The sequence below is a fragment of the Strix aluco genome, chromosome 2 (assembly GCF_031877795.1).
Source record: "Strix aluco isolate bStrAlu1 chromosome 2, bStrAlu1.hap1, whole genome shotgun sequence".
In the NCBI taxonomy this organism is placed as follows: Eukaryota; Metazoa; Chordata; class Aves; order Strigiformes; family Strigidae; genus Strix; species Strix aluco.
The window spans coordinates 6,227,317-6,246,934 of record NC_133932.1 but is presented as its reverse complement, the minus strand read 5'-3'; the positions used below and the strand labels follow the sequence as shown (position 1 = coordinate 6,246,934).

Below are 19,618 nucleotides of genomic sequence, written 5' to 3'. Positions count from 1 at the left end.
AAATAAATCCACTGAAACCATGACAGACATTCTTTAGTTAAACACCTTGCTATCTCAAGGGAGATACACACATGGAAATGACTCACAAGGAAAAAGTAGTTATGTGAAAAACAAAATGAAAACAAAATCCAGGGGAAAAAAAATCACAATCAGGAAAACAACAATGGGGGGTATAGTGTTCACATTTATTAAGAGAAAACTTCAGTATAGTGAAGAGCCTTTGGAGAACTCCTCCTCCTGGTTTGCTTTTTATCTTCAGAAAATTGTACTTTGTGTTCTAACCTTTTAAAAGTATTTCACAGTGTTGGCTAAACAAAATACCTAGGGCTAGTCTCAAATCTAAATTGCTACTATGTGTATGTCCGCTCTCAAAATAAGATTTTATAATTCATTCTTTCCCATAGCTTAGTCCTCTTACTTCTACCTGAGTTGTCTAACTTCTTGCCAAGGAAAATCCTTAAAGGTTGGGAGTTGCTTTGCCTCATGTTCCCCTGTCATACTGGTTCTTTAAAACTTGGATATCTGATGGATCAATCTCTTTGATTCTCTGATCTGATGTTCCCTCCTACTGTTTCTCTGCAAATATGAACAAGTACTTTTCTTCAACAGATCATAGTGGGGGGAGTGGCCAACACTTCAGATGATGTGCAGACCTATGCTTCTTGCACTCTTCTTGCATCTAGCTTGAAAGAAAGCAAATGGGAAAGTGAGAAAGCACAAGACAGTGCACAGACTGGACCTATCGAGGCTTGTGTGGCATGGTTGCTGGACAATGAATTCATTCAGGTTCTGGACTCCGGCAGTGATGCAAAAGGTAACGCTGGTGTTCTTCCCAGTGATTACAGTTATCAGTTTTGAATTGACAAATCTTCTACAGCTGGGTAGATGTTCAGTGTAACTTTATAATGAGGTCTTCTGTGCATTTTTGTTTTTAATTTTAAAGATTCGTGTGTATCAAGAATTTTTTAGCTTTCCAGAGGGTGTCTTTATACCTGCTTTAACATTTTTTCGCATGCACATATTCTTGGAAGGCCTCTCTCTGCACATCACCTCTAAGACTGATACATCCTAGTCTAGAAATTTCCAAAATATCTTTAAACAAGGCATACTTTTACTACAGGATTTGTGCATGTTAACTGTAGACTATGATTTTTATCTTTCTGAAGAACAGCCAGTATATTCTGAGAGAGTGCAAGTCTCTTCTAGAACTGCTTGGTGTACGTGGTTGCACTTTTTCCTGATTTTGTCTATTTTCTTACAGTGGCTAAGGATGAGACTCTTACAATAATAGTAAGAATCCCCATTACAGGTTAATTTGTGTCTCCTTTTTAAGAAAAGATCATAGAAGATATTTGATGTTCCAAAGAGAGAAATACTCAAAATGATAACTCCTAGGCAGGATGGCAGATGGGATTCCAGTGGTTGTTGTTCAAATAGCTATCACAACTGTTAGTCTAAGTAGTTAGTGGGATCCAAGCTCGTAATCTGGCCTCTGAAAAAGGCTAATGTAGACTTAGGCAAATCTAAACCTTTTATTGTTTCCATTTTCCTGTCTTCAGGATGGAGAAATATGCTATTTCTTCTTGAAAAAGCAATTGAGAAAAGTTACTAGAACTGATATCTATAAAATACGTTGCAACCTGAAAATGAGATATAAAATTGCACTTAAATATTTCTCTGTTTTTTTTTCATTTTTTGTTGGTTTTTTGTTGTTGTTCCTTTTTTTTGTTTTTAAACAGGAAAGGTTTATCATCCAACACATCTTGGCTCAGCTACTCTTTCCTCTTCTCTTTCACCAACTGAAGCCATGGAAATCTTTGCTGACCTGCAGCGAGCTATGAAAAGCTTTGTTCTGGAGAATGATCTGCATATTGTCTATTTGGTAGGTTCCTCATTCTGTGTTTTTTATTTTGTGCTGCCAAAACTAAGGAAAGGAGAGAAAGTACGATGCAGAGTTCCTGAGGGCTCCATGAATGCAGAAGTCTTTTTGTGCTTCACTGAGCTCATCCTTTATGAAGAAAAGATTCTAAATTGAATGTTCTTCAGAACTAGTCTGTTCTCATAGTGTCTATTGTGTAGGCAGGTGCTGCTTGTCCATCTAACCCATTGTTGTCACTCCTGACATCAAAAGATTTCAGAACTTTCTAAGTTTTGGGTGTAGGATAATAGTAATTTTTCTGAGACACTTGAAACTGATGAAAGAAAATTGGTTTTGTTGCGTGTTTGTTTGGGATCAGCAGGCTGCATCTCGGATTGCTTTTGAACACTTTTGAGGTTTTAGCATCTGTTTCGCCTACAGAAAGCCTCAGAGAGCTACACTGCTTTCTATGGGTGGGCTTTTCTTCAGTTCAGTAACAGTGACATTCACCTCTGATTTAGTTCACTTGTCTGGTGATGCTGCCAAGGCTAAAGGAAGGAGCGTGATAAGTCTTTTGAGGGGAAAGTGTCCCAAACTTTGTCAAGTTTTATGTGCACATACACTTAAAAAGCTAAGGAATGCTATTTAAAACCTTTGGAGAGGAAGACATGAACCTGTGAAGATTAGTGAGGAATCAAGATGAAGTTGCAGTAAACATCTTAGGATGCATGGCTGCCAGAGGCCTGGCATGCAATCATCCTCCAAAATTTGACAGTTGTCTTTAACCTCCTAAAGTATAAAGTGTATTCTCTTTACCAGGCTGATAAATCAAAGGCAACATCTGGGCATCTTGCCTGAAAAAAAAGTTCACTCCAAGGAGAATATGCTTGCAGTTACAGGAGTTTTTGAGCTAGGGGACAGGGGGAAGGCAAGAGATTGAGGGTGCCTGTCTCTGCCTGCCATGTTCATTAACCTAGTTATTGGCTGATACTGATATGATTTTTTTGGATCTACTAGTGTCCCATATGTACCCATATCTCTGTTTCAGAGGACCACATAATATTTTGTTCTATTTATACTAGGCAAAATGGACTGTTTTGTGCCATGCGCCAGTGAATTTCTTTCCTGTTTACATCTCCAAAACAGAAGAAAAAAAAAAGGATGAATTTTGTTTGTGTTCTGAGGTAGAGACAGTGATGGCAATATATTTTTTTTTTACCCTGTATTTTTTAATTGCAGCAGCTGGTCTAATGTTATTTTAAGTCAAATACACTGTTGAAAAAAATGTTCTTGAGATTCTGTTTCATTAAGCTAGCCTAAAACACTTCCTTGCAAATCTGTTCATTTTCAAGGCCAAAGGTTTGTTTCGTTTTGGTGGCTTTTTTTTTTTTATTTTGAAGAATTGTTCTCCATGTGTTCCTAATGGGCTACAGAGAAATTATCTGCTATAATGCTTTTTAATTCTCTTAGGCTTGAATCTTTTATTTGTACAAATATGAAACTGAATTCCAAGACCTGGTATTTTAGGAAAGTTGATTAAAACAAAAAAGTATTTGCTAGGCTAGGAAGAGTTCTCTTTAAAGAAAAAAACCCCAACATAAACAAAACCCCAACAAACAACAAAAGACAATCCCCCACCTTAATAACTCTTGTTCTTCTCAGCAGATGAAGGGACATGGACGATTTACAACTGCGTAGGCATCTGGTATTCTGTGTTATGTTCAATGCTCCCCAACAACTGTTAGTTATTTCAAAATAATTAATCTTGCAGTATATTGATACAGATATGAAGACATTTTGTCTCCTGACACTGCAACTGACTCTGTGCTGACTGAACGATAACAGAATTGGTTTTCTGTCTAAAAGTGTGTGAATGCTCTGGATGGCTTTTTCTGTTAGTGTTAATAGAAGCTGAGATTTCTTGTACTCTGGGTAAATGAAAACTTCAGTGAGTTCTAGCAAAATATATGTTCCCTTCTGCTTGATCAGATGCCATGGCAGTGGTTAGTGTGGTTGTTAGTGGTTTCAAGAGGTTGATAGATATCTGTCAGCTTTGTTAAAAAAAGAATAAAGATTTGTTTTGTTAAAGAAGAATAAAGATGCAGCTTAAAAATCTTCTAGTGGCTTGGATTTAAGGAGTAATCTGACAAAGATTCCAAATTGTTTAATCATCAGAGTACCCATATGAGTCAGATCTCATCAGTACAAATATTAAAAAAACTAGGTTAGAAGAGCTTTTACTTTCTTCGGTGTACATGGTTATGACTCAGTGCCTCTGAATAGTGCGTAGGATGCTCTAACCATATTCCCTAGGCTGTATTTTTGTTTACCCAGAGCTCTGTTCTGTTTGTTTCTCTGAAATAGTTTTTTGCATTGTCTTCTTTTCTTTAGGTCACCCCAGTGTATGAGGAGTGGACTACAATTGATTGGTACCAGTTTTTCTGCTTATGGGAGAAGCTGCCTGCCTCAATGAAGCGTGTGGCTGAGCTGGTGGGGATTGAAGAAGGCTTTCTGGCTCGCTCTGTAAAGGGCAAAATCATAGCTAAAACAGAGAAACAGCACAGACAAATGGCCATCCACAAAAGGTAGCCACAAATGCGTGTGAATGTGCAAAGACTAGAGCCTATGACATGTGGAGTGGGCAGGCTCTGTGTCTGTTTTCAGGAATTGGCTCACTTGCTGCCTGAGCTCATAGCTCAGAGAACCTGGACGTGGTCTTCTCTGGACTGAGAACACTGCTGGCACAAGATGTTTGTGCTGACGTTTTTGGAAGCCATCTTCTCTGTTTCTTTTGTGTGCTGTGCTATAATACCATTCTGTCCTATGCTATCACATCCTATGCTACACTAATGTGCCCTGGATGATGATTTTATTTCCATCTGTACTTCTTCTGCAGGTTTTTCACCAGTCTTGCCCTTCTGGATTTAATCAGTGAGGTTCCTTTAAAGGATATGACCAAGAAATACGGCTGTAGTCGTGGCCAGCTTCAATCCTTGCAGCAATCTGCTGCCACGTATGCAGGTGAGCTGTCTGGGCAAAGTGCCGCAGGAGTCTTAGGCTACTCTGTTTTCTTTCCTTCCAGATATGGGGATAAGATAGCCACAGTGTGGTACTAACAACAATCAGTCTTGTAAAACCACTTCCAGCTTTATAGCTTAATCTGTGGTTGCCCCTGCTTTGAGACGGAACCACAGAGTGTGCTGTGGGAAGGGGGCCAGCTGAGTGGAGTCAAGCAGAGCTGTAGCATGCTGAGGTCTGTGGAAATCATCTGTGGACTGTGCAGGAATATAGTTTGTTCAATACTAAGTATGAAAATATTACAAGTCCATTCTGAAACTTTGCTCTATCAGGAAAGAGTACCTTTCAGCATGGGTGAAGTTTGGGTCTCTAAGACCTTAGCGTGGCTTTCTCCTGGTTGCAAAGTTAATTGGCCAGAAAGTATAAGCTCATAGTTTTCAAAACAGAGTGAGCAGTTTCTGGGTCATTTATCACCAGATAAGAAGAGGTCAGAGAGCTGTCACCTTTAACTTAACTTCTTTAAGAGGGCTGTGTTGGGGGTAGAAGCAACAGCCCACCGTGTGACTGAGATTTTTTTTTTTTCTGTTGCCTAAGTCCTCCATTACTCCATAAGTGGGTCTTCAATTTTTAAGACAGTTTTAGCTCAACTTGCGAAACCCTATGTGTGGGTTGCAGCATGAGTCAAAGCCCCAAAATGAAAAGGTCACGCCAACTGATGCAGAGTAGTTTAATTCTGGTAGCATAAATAACTTTTTGTTGTAGCGGTTTCATAATTCTCTATTCCCAGTGTTAATAATTTTCACAAAAGCAATCTGAGAAGTAAAACGAGCTGTTGACATGACATATAGTTAAGAGATATGATAAAAGTTGTATTCTCTAGTCACTGTAAAAATAATGAGGGATGCCATGTCTTTCAGTTATTTTCATATTCTGTAGATGCAATCTGTGAGTAAGACACTGTCTTTTCCTTGCTCTTTTCCTCCTCCTGTGTGCTGGGGACTGCAGCTGTAACCTTTATCAGGCTTTGCTACCTCCTGTGATGCTCTCAGTAACTGAAGTTCTGAAGGCCAAGTTCTGCTCTTATGGATATCACTGCTGGCTTTCCTCAAAGATCTGTGGCTTCTCTTAGTGCTTCTCATCACTGCTTTTTTCTGTCGTCTTTTCTTCAGTGTTTTTGGTTCACAGGGCACCTGTTACAAGATATGCATGTGCTTCACATTTTCAAGATGAGCATCTTTGAAAAAGCAGTGTCATTCAGAATTTCTACCTCACTGATAAACTAGTCTAGATTAAGTTGAGTTCTGCGAGACCAGCTCCTAGTCATAGTTATAAAAAACATGAGTTAGTTTCTGTAAGTAATGGTAAGGTGAGAAATGTAAAGTGAATGCTGATCCAGGTGAGGGTAAAAAATTGGATCCAGCTTAGTAAAACTGCAACTGGAGTTAAGACACTGATATAACTTCTGTGTTCCAGGAATGGTAACAGTTTTCTGTAATCGACTGGGCTGGCACAACATGGAGCTGTTGCTCACTCAATTCCAGAGCCGCCTCACTTTTGGGGTTCATAGGGAGCTTTGTGACCTGGTACGAGTGTCTCTGCTGAATGCACAGCGTGCTAGGACGCTTTACAACGCTGGCTTTGTCACCGTGGCTGATCTTGCTAAAGCCAGTCCTGATGATGTGGCAACTGCTCTGAAGAATTCAGTACCATTCAAAAGGTGAGAAATCACTAAGTCCAGAAGTCAAGTAAAGAAGTTTGCTTGTAAGGTGAAGGGTTACAGGATGAAACCTGTAATAAAATAGGGCAACCTTTTGGGACTTGGTGCCAGACGTTAGTTAGAAATAACTTGTAGGTGTCTGACTGATCACAGTCATTCCATGATTATTTGGAAATTAATAGAAGCATCTTTTATTTGCAGCATAAGTTCGTGAGATCTAAATTTTCTTCTTAATCCTCTTTTCAATGCACTGTTAAGTCCTTGGTGAATTGTTAATGCTTTCTGGAGACCTTTTGCTGCCTCTGAAAGGCAGCTCCTCCACATGATCGAGTGAGTTGATGATTTATTACTGTGTATCATCTGAGATTCTCTTGCAATTTTCATGTTAGTGCAATGACAAGCTTCCTTGTTCCAGTACTGTGCCTTGACACCTGTCTGGTTCATGCTCCTGAAGTTTCCTTTCTTTGGAAAACAGTGCATGGAGGAGGATTGATTCAGACCTAGTAGGGAGTTGGGACTCATCCGGGGTACGCGTTTGGACACAGAAACCTGGGAATGCTTCTGGGGATGCAGCCAGTAATATCTTTCATAACATCAATCCACATATAGAAAACTGTAATAGTTATTTCCTTTTAAGTGCATTATATTTTGTATATAGTGCTTCTGTGAAGGTAAGAAGCTGTGAAGCTAATTGAAATAGGAACAAAGCTGAATAGTTCCAGCTCCTTGTGTTGTTTGTTGTTTTCTGCATGAATGTTTACATCTGTCTGTTGTTACCTTGCCCATAGTGTTCGTAGGGCTGTGGATGAAGATGAAGAATCGGCAGAGGAGCGCCGGACTGCGCGCAGCATCTGGATGGCCGGAATGAAAGGCTTAACCGAAAGAGAAGCAGCTTCCCTCATCGTGGAGGAAGCCAGGGGACTTCTCCAGCAGGATTTGGCACTGATGGGAGTGCGGTGGAACCCAGAGTCTTTTCTCGAGACTGATACATCCTCTATGATCAGCAGTGAGTCAGAGCTGGAAGACAGACTACATAGATCAAATGGAGAGCAGTCTTCTGAGTCTTTGAGGGTGTCAAACAAAAAAGGGTGCAGAGTTCAACATTGTAATGGCCTTGGTTCTCAGACTGGAAACTTACCAAATATTAAAAAGGGATATAAAAGGCGACTAAGCGGTAGTACAGAAAACTCCAGATTTGAGAGTGAACTCCCAGGCAAGAGACAGGCTCGAGCAGAGGAAGGCAATGATGATATTGTGTACAGTGCTAGAAAACAGCCAAATATGTGCAGAGAGAATGAAAACGTAGAAGGAATTTCTCTGGTCAAAACCAAGACTGATTCCAGGAGAGCAATTCCAGAACTCCCTACTGAACAAGGCAAAACACCAACATTGAGAACAAAGTCTTCAGCCTCTAGATTGATAAAAAGTACGGACATGCATTTAAACCGGACTAGGAACAAAAATACTGCTTCAAAACTGCAGAGGTCACTTACTGAAGATTCAAATATGCCTAGCATAGACATACAAAAGCTGCCTGCTTTCCACCCCACCTTTTCTACCCATAATTTTTCTTCAGACCAAAATAATAAGGAATTTATGGAAACAGGATCTGTAACTCATAAAGTCTCAAATTCTGTACAGATGGGGGAAATTAATCTTGGGAGGAAAGATAAAATGGAAAGGTTATTTACAGAGCCTACCACCACTAATGAAGGCATGCCTAAGGGGAGAGCATGTTTTCAGGCACCTGTTATGTTGCAGGGCACTCCACACATCAATGTGGAGGCACATAATATTGTGGGAAGTCTAGTAGTACCTGGTAGTGCTAGGACACTGAGAAATGGCAATAGTGATGATAAGCAGAATAAAATTAATAAAATGCAAACAGATGCAAGCTGTGCTGAGGTGATGATTGGTAAGAGGCAGATGGCTTTAGACAAAGATCATGGTAATGTAACTGTTAACTGCTCTGGAAGTGGACGTGTCCATTGTGGCAGCAGGATACAGAAGCCTGTGCATTTTTGTCCTGGTGCAGATAAATCCTGCCATATTCAGATTCCGAATGGTGGCAAAAATGGGAACGGAAAGCCCAATGGAATATTGTTACAAACTGAAGCACTGCAGGAAGCCAGCTGTCATCCTAAGGATTTTTTGAAAGACTCTCTAGTAAAATCCAGAGGTGTTTGCAATGCAGATGATGTTCAGAATGGTCCATCCTCTGATCTGTTTTCCAGCTCTAGATGCTTCGAAGACAGCTTTCAGTTGGATACTCAAACTGAGATGATAATAAAACAGGAGGGAGCAGCTGGAATCACAGGACAGCAGGGAATACAAGGTTCAGAGCTGGCAGCAATACCACAGCAGGAAATCTCCAAGAAACTAAGCAGTTCATGGACTGAGAATGCTACTGATAGGAAACTGGGCTTATCGAGTTTTATCACAACAAATAACATTACAAAAAACACAGCTCAGCACTGCAGTAATAAAGTTTTGGAGTCTGGAGGCCTTAATTTACAGCCCGTAGCAAAGGAAATAGAATCTGCACCTTGCCTTAAAGAAAGTGATTTCTCAGTGACTGACTCCCAGCTACACAGTTTTCTACAAGATTACCAGACCCAAAATTCAGTGAAAGTGGACAATGTGTCTAAAGACCTTAATAAAGCAACCTCCCCTTTTGGTAGGGAGCACGTTGTACAAGTAGAATGTCACCCTGTACCCGAGAGAAGCCTGAATATGAGTGATAGCTTGCTGTTTGATGATAGCTTCAGTGATGCCAGCGACCTTTCAGCTGCTCACATCACAGAAGCTGACAGAAAGGACCCTGTGGAGAATCAAGAGGCTTTGCTTCCTCCAGATGGCCTTTTGCAGAACTTAAGGCCTGTTCAGAATAAATTTGATGTCTGTGGCAATAAGAAAGAGCATGAGGATCCTGCACAGTGTAACGATGGGTCTTTAGCATTCTCTGATCTAATAGCTGAAGCTTTAGATCACGCAAACTCCCCGTCTTTTCTGGAAGATCTTCCGTCTACATTTCACGGTCAGTCAGGATTAAGAAATCCAGGGATATGTAACAATAACCCCAGACCAAAGGACTTAGTAGGAGATCAAGTTGAAAAGCTGCAGAGAAGCCAGCAAGCTTTAGACAGGAAAACCCATCCAGTGGTGTGGACTGACCACTCGTTTGAACTAAGCCCAGGATTGCAGGATGTATTAGACAAATGGCCTAGTCTCTCAGGCATTGAACCAGTTTCAGTAAACTCCTGTTTGAAAGGAAAATTAGTTGCTCCTATTGTTAATGAAGAGCCAGATCCAGTTTTTGAATCTGACTGTTGTCAGCCAGAGCCTTTGCCCACTTGTCAGGATATTAAAAGCTCTTTCAAGGTTAAAGAAAATAAAATGGAAAACTCAGATCTTCAGAAAACAGACTGCATAACACTTCCACTGAAGGGAAGCAACAGAACATCTTGTCCTCCACCAGATAGTAATAACGGGTTTATTCCTCCAACACCTCCCAAAGAGCTTTTTTCCAAGAGTTCTGTTTTGCTCTCTGTGAAATCTGTGAGGAAGAGACAAGTCACCTGCGTGAACGAAGGGCAGCTGATTCAGCCACAGCAGAGTAGCGAGGGCAATGCAGAGCAGCAGGTAAAAACACTCCAGGTCAATCTTGGGAGTGTAGACCCAATTGAGACTGATGAAATGAAAGATGATTCCACTATAGACCAAGGTTTTTCCCTGCAACTATCTCAGGATGGTTTTCCACTCATTCCCTTAAGTGCTGAAAGTTTCACTATTATTGACGTAGCAAGTGACAAAGCGCTTTTCCAGACTTTTGTTGCAGAATGGAAGGAGAAAAGCAGATTCTCCATCTCAGTGGCATGTGAAAGAACAAAATGTCTTTTGTCTCCCAAATCAACGATTGGTGGCAAATTCAAAAAAGGTCAGTTCTGTGTTCCAGCACATTGTTTTGTGAACAGCAGGGTGGCATCTTCAGCTTAAAGCAGGAGTGGAGAAGGAAAGGGTTTGCAGAAAAGGAGGAAAATTACTGATATTGATTGAATATTGTCAGTCTCAGTAAAGCAAAGGAGCTGAGTCTTAGAGGATGGAGAATTGACATCAAGCATTTCATTGGTAGGTCTTTGGTGATAGTAATGAAGTGTTAGCAGCTTGTGAGAGCATCTGAATATTCTTAACGTGTGTTATTTCATTGTGTATCTAATTTTGAAATGGATCTGTGTTGTGCAGTCCCTTTATTGTGTGTCTTTCCATGTCATAAACAGATTTTAGTATATTTTAAAATGAATACTATATTTAACAGTGAAATGTACAGATTGTTCAGGGTCTCCACTGAGGAGTGTTACTTGCGGGATTGCCTCTGAACCAAGGTTAAATATTTTTGAGTTTGCAAAAAGTAAATTTCGTTCAATATATACATGTGTGAAATTCAGATCAGTCTCTGGGTTGGTGCAATATTGCTTCATTTTTTTCCACAGAAGTATTCATATGCTGCAGTTTGCTGCTGCTGCTGTATAAACATACTCTTCCTTTAAAATACCAAGATTAAGCAGAGTTAGAGTCTTTGCTGTCATTGCCATAACAACAACAAAAATTCTTAAGTATCAAAATACATTTTTGACAGACAAATGTGAAATGTTTTTCAGAGTGGAAGGAGGGAATACATTTCTGGCTCAACTCTTGAAGACATTGCTAGGAAAGGCCAGAGTTTTGCAGGGATGCTATATGGGTGGTTGTTTCAGTTAAGAGGAGGTTTTGCTATTCTAAACATTGTTGGTTTTTTTTTTTTCCCAAATGAAACACAGTTTTTTCTCCCCATAGATAAAAATGAAGGTATATGTTCACTTCTAAGAAACTTAAGCTCAACTGTATGTATTTACATTTTTGGGATCCAAACTCTTCCTTCTGTATTTATGGATGCTATTTCACAATTGTAACTTTAGAATTATTCCTTTAGTAAGCTCTCCTCAGTGGATGCAAGTTAAAGATGATGGATTTCCTGTCCAAGGCTGTGAAGACATCTTGGTAGTTGGACTGGCAGTATGTTGGGGTGGAAAAGATGCCTACTATATCTCCTTGCAGCAGCTACAAGACCAGACTGGTAAGTGAGCAGACAGGCTGTGCTGTGTTACATGACACTGCGTTTCAAGAAACTACCTGCAGTAGATAGGTTCTTGGAAGTGTTTGGAGTGTCCCAAAGTCAGCTCAGCTGTGTGATGGAGTGGCTTGGCCATATTATTCAGCATATTAAGTGTTGAACACCCTTGAACATGTTGCTGTGGATACATCTATGCTGCTATGTAATAAGGACGGGTAATTGGCTGAAGCACTGGACTGCTGAGCATGCACGTGGCTAAAATGTTAGCTTACTCCCATGTTCTCTTTAGCTTACTTGTTTTTCAACCTCTTGCAATTTTTGCTCTCCAGAACAAATCTGACACTTGAATGCTGAACATAACCCAATCTGTGCTACATGAGCTCATGGTTAGGGCTTGATTCCTGGCTCTCATTTGTTTAGTAGTACAGACACAGCATATTGCTTTTGGCAGCCTTGTCTGGTTTGATAAGATATATAATACTGGTATAGATTTATTGTTATTTGTTCACAGTCCAACTGGAGATTTTGTGCTTGATGTGATCGCATCAAGATTTTTCTTTTGCCATTCTTACCGTGCAGTGGGTCAAAAAAGATGATTTCTGCTTGTATTTCCTGCCTTAGAAATCAGTATGAGTTTGGCACCGCCACCCTTGGACAAAAACCTGTCTGTAACAGAGAGACTGTATCATCTGCAGCTGCACCTGCAGAAGCAGCCCAAGCAGGAGCGCTCGCTTGTCATGTATAACTTCATTCAGCACTACAAGACTCTGGTGATGGCTTGTGGCATCTCCTTGGAAGGAAGTTTTGAAGACCCAAAGGTTTGCAGGATAAAGAAATTTAGGTTGGGTAAAACTACTAGTTTAAACACACAGGTGGAAAGACAGGAGTACCTTCTGGAACTTTCCTTGTGTTACTTAGATTTGAATATGCACATCTGTCGGGGGGTTTAGTGACATTTTCTTCCGGTGGAAAGTCTAAAACAATATTTAGAGGAGGCTTCTTTTGATATGTGTGTTCATGGCACCCACAAGAGAAATGGAGCAGGTTCAGTGATAGGTTAACACAGTAATCTTTCACGCCTGATTGCTTGGGTGGGGAGGATGAGTTTAAATCTCACCCCATCCCAGTAGACAGGGCTGAACTCTTGTTTTGTTGCTAGAAGCAGCTTGGGACTGAAATGGCAGAAGTGCTTCTGGTCAGATTATTAATTCTGAGAGCAGAAGACTTTGTAAGCAAATGATTTACTGCTATGTGTTGTATGGACCACCTTGCTTACCACTATTTTCTCAAAACAAAACAAAGTTTACATGTAATTTCAAAAGGCTTGGGTGCCATTTGTAACTCAAATGAAACACTAAAAAGATGTGAAAGCACCTTCTTGCCCTTGTTAGGAAAAGCTCTAGATTCAGAGAAATTTCTGGTGTTGATTTTTAAAGCTTGCATCACACATGGGTTGAATAGCATCACAGTGATATTAAAGTCTGCAGGTAAGTAGCTAAGGTGTTCAACACAAGGACAAACTTAGCTTTTCATACCAATACATAATTTTAGGATAAAATTAAAGAGTAATAACAGTAGCACCTTTCCCTGCACTGTTCCGTGTGTTAAATGGAGTCATATGCATATTTGTTTATTTTAGTGATGCAATGAATATATACATACATGTGCACATTACCACCCCCCTGCACCTGTGTATATGCATATGATTTTTACCTTCTGCTTATATGGCAGAGACAATGCAGAAGCCCTGTGTCTCATCCTATTTTGACACAAGAAATTGAAATATATCTATAAGCGAAATTGCTTTGAAGACAGTGGGAGGTATGAGGCTTACTGAGAATAAAACTTGCCTTGCAGAATTCTTGGTACTAGTGCTGATGTGCAAAAAATAGGAGAGCTCAGCTTGACTAATATTCTAGATCAATAGCAAGTTCTGATTTTTACAAAGTCAGTTTTCAGATTAAACATGTTTTGATCCTGATTTTCATATTTAATTCCCTTTGTGTTGGGTTTTAATAAATGAAAAAACCTGAGGACAACACTTCTAGATGTGTTTAGTTGACAGAGGATAAGGTTTTCAATTATGCAGAATTAACTTTGAGTGAGAATGAAGCTTTTTCGGTGACTTACGCCCTCTTGAAGGTTTTATCTGCAATCATGTAACTTTTCCGCAAGTTATTCCAGTCTGCCTGCCAAATCAAGAAGGATAATCTGCACTATAATCTTGCATTAACCCCCAGCTAAATATTTACATTGTATTATGACTAAAATGGAAAAAAGGTCTCACGGAGGTCTCCCTTTTTAAGGTTGCATGTTGGCTGCTTGATTCTGGCTCTAAGGAACGTACACTTCACAACATGGTGACTAACTTTCTCCCCAACGAGCTACCTCTACTGGAAGGGGTAGGCACCGGCCAAGGGGTGCAGAGCCTGGGGCTTAGTGCCAGTGGAGATCATTCTGGGCGGTACAGAGCCGCAGTAGAGTCAGTGCTTATCTTCAACGTCATGAACCAACTGCATAATGAATTACAGAAGGAAAATCTGTCAGGTAAAGAGAACTCCTCTGCTTGGGGGCAAAGATGGAGGGTAAAGGGAGCTGTGCTACCACAGGCTGAATGATCAGTGGAAAAGAGAGGAGATTCAGAAGTTCTTATCTAAGTATATTCTGTGGCAAAATGTTCATTTATTAAAAGAAAAGAGGGGACTTCCTTTCATCTATTTTGTCAAAAAACAAATTTTAAATTAAAATCTAATTTTTATATTCTGAATATCCCCCAGTTCCATTGGTTAAACCAATAGCAGAGTCTATTTTAAGTCTCTGAACCAAGCAGATCTTTACCTCCCAGGTGAGTACCCTGGCCATTCTGAGGGGACCTGTGGGTCTGTCTATGGTTGCTCGTGAACATTTTCAGAAGCTTTTGCATTTTCTTGTCAGAAGCAATTCCTGAAATCCTCAGATGTTTTCTGAAGGAAATTTCTTGCTCTTTGGCCTGCCCACGTACGTTGTTTGCCATGTATGTGTTGTGTCCATGAAACTTTTGTGATCCCACAGTGAATGATCCAGTATGTTTGCACTAATATTTGCTGAGTGCTTGTCTCTGTTTAAAAACAAGCAAACCAACCCCCTCAAAAGCATGTACCTATTGGTGGGCTTTATGATTGTTTCCCCTAAATTTTAATCCAAAGCCTAAGATTAGGGTCCAGTCTCACTGAAGTCTTTTATTGCAAGTTTACCACATCATTTATGATCGTGACAACTAAACCTTAGAACATTTTTAAAAGATGTGTGTGGTGGAATGAAGGTGTATCAAGTTAGAAAGCTTTACATTAAGCATGTCTGTGGTTTATAGAATGTTGTTATACAGAAAGATGTGTATTCCTTTGAAAAAAAAATTGACAGAAGTTATTATTCTCTTAAATACTTCTATGATAAAAAATTCTGGAATACCTCTTATTATGAAATATTTCTTACTATGAAATGTTCCAGAAACAAAAGTATTTAAACTAAATCTATATTAAAAGATTTCAGTGTGTCAGGACATTCAGGATTTTAAAAACTGAGGATTCCCCAGTTGTTTTTTTACGAATTGGTTGATCTGCAGTTGATCTATTTTTGATGTTATAATAGTTTTCCTGGGGGTTTGTACTTACTACAGATGTATTTTCTAAAGTGGAAATGCCCACCCATTATTGCTTGGCTCTGCTGGAGCTGAATGGCATTGGTTTTAGCACAACAGCATATGAAACCCAGAAGCAGGTCATGCAAGCTAAACTGAGCGAGATTGAGACCAAGGCGTATCAGCTGGCAGGCCACAGCTTCTCCTTGACCAGCCCTGATGACACTGCAGAGGTATGTGAAGGTTTGGGTGGGAGGGGGTGAACTTTCTCAGAAGTTACACTGAAGAGGCTTTTGCTTAGGCTTAAGAAAAAAAACCACTTCTTGGGCAGACTGTGTCTGAAAGAAAGACAAAAGGCAAGCTGAACTCTGGTCAGAGTTGATTTGGCTTTACACGTGTTATGAGCTTGCTTCCTGCAAGGTGCTGTGCGTCTCCTGCTTGTTACTAATCATTCTGATTTCTGCTAACTTTAGCAGAAATAAAGAAGGTAGAAGTGGAAGTAAGCCTGTTGTTTGTATAGGACCTTGGCTTCTCATGGCGCATGAGATGATCTGCCGATTAAAATGGATTTTGGAATATTTCTGATGAATGGTGCGGGACTAGAAAAGCTTTTTTGCATTATCAGTATTCTGCACATGAGATGTAATGTGATATCATGTAGTCTGAGTCTAAGAATAGTTGTACTGAATAAGTTGCATTGTTACCCTGGTCCCTATACAAGGATGAAAGAGGAAGAAAGACTGCTTTAATAGTTTTGAATCAACTACTGTCTGTTTTTTACGAACTGATTTTTTTTTTTTTAAGCCTAAGAAACATTTCTATTTAAATTAACAATCCTTTTATTCCTGAAGAACTTTACTATATATTTTTTAATGCATGCTACATGGAATCATAGGAATATGCTGTGCATGCTTTTTTCCCATTTGTTTCTTTTCTACATACTAATTTCTTGCTGAGGGGCTATACTTTATATGGAAGCAGTCAAAATTTACAAGCAGCCATCACTAAAAGAAGTTCCACAGAAATGTTCCTCCTTTGTTGCAAATGCAGGAGTTTTTCTCAGTAACAGTAGTCTGACTGAGAACTCTTGAAATAATGCTTGGCTCCAATTTCACTCTGCTTCATGGAAAAGGGGAAGGAAGGTTTTTTCTGAAATGCTGTTCTCTGAACTACAGGAGCTTGTTTCTCATGTGGAAATGTTAGGAATCATGTAAATTATCTTGTATTGGTCAGTGGAGCTTTACTGTTATAATTCTGTGTCAGTAAAACTTTTGTGCTACATAAACATGCAAGAGAAAAGCTTTTATTCCCTTCTGCCAGCTGTGAAATGAAACACAATAGCCACTAAATAGTGTATATTGCTACATAGGAACATGAAAAATGCAGAATAGTGTTCTGTCTGTCAACAGGTGAGCATATACTTAATTTTCCAGTTCTTGGCAATTTCTTAGAAAAACTAATATTCCAACTATTCTATAAAAGATATTTGTGACCACCTCCTCTATGCCATTCATGTTGCTCTGAAGCCTGCTCCCTACTAACGCTTCTTTTTTTCACCGATGTTCTTCCCACTTCTAGTCATCTTAACATCACGTTTTATTACAGTTGACTGTCAGCAGTAACCTGGCTTATTGGATGGAGTTAATTACCTTTTCTAAAGACATACCTCTGAACTCAAACTTCTAGTGTTCAGAAAATGAGATTTTAGATTGCATTTTATAGTTAATTAAAGTGAGGAGGAGTGACTTTGATAGCAGAGATCTTTAATCAGCTTTTTAATTACCCGAAGCATTCATACTATCCTTTGGTTGGAATAAGCTGTTTAAGTTCTCAGTTGCTTTTTGTTTTCTCCTGGGAGTAGCATGCAGAAACTGATTTAAAATGCTGGCCTTTTTTAGGTTTTGTTCCTGGAGCTGAAGTTGCCACAAAATGGAGATGTGAAGGTTCAAGGGAACAAGAAAACTCTGGGTTACACCAGAAGAGCAGCTGCTAAAGGAAACGGGGTTAGGTTAAGCAAGCAGTTCAGTACAACCAAGGTACAGTAGTCTGGTTCTAGTCTGTAAGTGACCGTAAAAATAACTCCCTCTTACTTCACACATCTTCTGCTTGGATACATTGGAGTTAGGTATGCTGACTTAAATGAAAGTAAATTTTTAAATGCCTTTTGCTCCTCCGGTTACCACTGGAAATTCAAACTGGATTCTGCCTTCTCTGTCAGCAGAGTTATTAACTCCTCCTAAAGCATGAGTGTAGTGAGGACATGACTCTAAACAGCAGGCTTCAATAAGAATAAATCAGGCGACACTTGATTTCCCAAACCACATGTAAGACCAAAATAGCACAATAATTTTGTAAAGCCAATAGTAGAAGAATTTTTCAACGTCAACTCGAAAGATACTTAACTACCATGGTGATTAAATACAGTATTCTCCCTGTCTGGTACTACCATATCTGTATTTTGTGCTTCAGAGGATTTGTCTTCAGAATGGATGATCTGATGGCTTATCAAATTTAGTATATCAAAAGCTTGTATGTATGCAAAGGCTATTGACATGCTTGCAAGTTGATAAATATTGTGGAGTTGCATTAATACCAACTGCTGCAGGTTAATGGGTGCTCTTGCCAGACAAGTGGTATTAGCAGATATAGATGTTCTCTCTTTTCAGGACTCATTAATCTGTGTTGTTTTCTTAGTTTCCCCTTGTTCAGCATAGTCAGCGCTTAGAAGACAAGTATTGATTTCTGAAACTCAAGTAGCAGTGAGTGTGGTGGTGGTGGTGGCAGAGCAGGGAACAAGAAGCAAAGTGAGGATTTCCTCCTTTTGTAATGTGGAGGGTTGAGGCTGCAGCTGCCTGCTGCATACAAAAAAATGTTATTTTGAGAAATGTTTGCATGCCACTGTCTTTTGAAATTCTTGTTAGTCCCTTCATATTTCTGATTTAACTGAAAGGATTTGATTACTAGTGATCAGCTTTGTCTTTCAAGGAGTTTAAGGGCTTAATTTTATGAATTCCTAGTATACAGATAGAGAGCAGGGACAAAAATATATAAGAAGATGGAGGAGCATTAACACTGAGCAAGAGGAGACAACGTAGGGGACCTATGGCAAGTGATGCTTTATTTGATCATTTCAGATGATTTATTGGTTGGTGCAGACTAAGAGTCATGATAAGGATGCAGAAGTCCAAAGAGAAGTGATTGCTGTCTTGTGTGTAATAAAACTGCAGCTTTGATCAAAGCCCATGGTGCTTTGATTGCTCAGGTGTAGATGGTATAAGTGGAGGGATATCCATTTAATTTCAAGGAAGCGACACTGGAAGCTCACTGTGAGTGAAGGAATCACTTTTCCCTGCAGAACTGCATAAACTTTATAAATAAAGCTTTAAAGGCAGTTGCTTATACCTGTGCCCTTTTCTCCCCACAAGGATGTTTTGGAGAAATTAAAGACACTTCACCCATTGCCAGGGCTGATACTGGAATGGAGGAGGATCAATAATGCCATTACTAAAGTGGTGTTTCCACTACAGAGGGAAAAGCGATTCAGTTCTGCACTGGGAATGGAAAGGATATATCCAGTGTCACAGACTCACACAGCTACAGGTAAAGAAATACGTGCAAAATCCTCACTATTTACTGTTTGGTTTTTTTTCCTTTTTGTGTGTGGGCAGCTCTTCTATGGGAAAAGATAGGAAATCAAGCCTGTGCTCTAATTCAACCAAATGAAAATACTGAAATACCTATTTCACATGAATCTGTGAAAGTCTAGATGTGTTTAAAATAGCTTTTGTGTTCACCGAGCAGTATTATTAATTTCTTGCACATATTAACATGTAAATCTCTGACTGTAGAACAGATTCTGGATTTGGGATTTCTTATTAATGATACAGCAGTGCTGAAGGGGAACCATCTCAAGCCCATTAAACCTAAATTATTTTTTCTTCAATTTTCTCAGTGGTTGTGTCCTGTCCCACCCTCCTGCCCCTTGTTTTCTGGCGATGCAGATGTGTGTTCAGCTGTGCTAAATTAGAGAGATTCCTTTTGGACCCTTACTTAGTTCTGCCTTGTCTTCCTTCTCAGGTCGAATAACCTTCTCAGAGCCAAATATCCAAAATGTGCCAAGAGATTTTGAGATTGAAATGCCAACTGTGGTTGAAGAAAGCCCACCCTTCCGAACCTATGGAAATGTTAATTCTCGTGCTGTTTCTGGGGGCAGGTAGGAGGATCTCGGCAAAGCTTCTGCCTACTCTTCTGATCTGAATGTTGTCAGGTTGCCAAATTTCTCTTTTCTGACTTCACCTG

General features: G+C 39.7%; 1 protein-coding gene across 1 annotated transcript in view; it reads left to right on the top strand.

Moving 5' to 3' along the window:
• Nucleotides 1-19,618, top strand: part of POLQ (DNA polymerase theta) — a 54,020-nt gene that overhangs the window by 21,169 nt on the left and 13,233 nt on the right. The window contains 13 exon segments of the mRNA XM_074808995.1: nt 610-814; nt 1,740-1,882; nt 4,250-4,443; nt 4,755-4,879; nt 6,350-6,593; nt 7,382-10,530; nt 11,563-11,706; nt 12,325-12,521; nt 14,010-14,250; nt 15,359-15,552; nt 17,218-17,355; nt 18,745-18,919; nt 19,397-19,532. Coding sequence (XP_074665096.1) covers nt 610-814; nt 1,740-1,882; nt 4,250-4,443; nt 4,755-4,879; nt 6,350-6,593; nt 7,382-10,530; nt 11,563-11,706; nt 12,325-12,521; nt 14,010-14,250; nt 15,359-15,552; nt 17,218-17,355; nt 18,745-18,919; nt 19,397-19,532 — 5,285 coding nt within the window.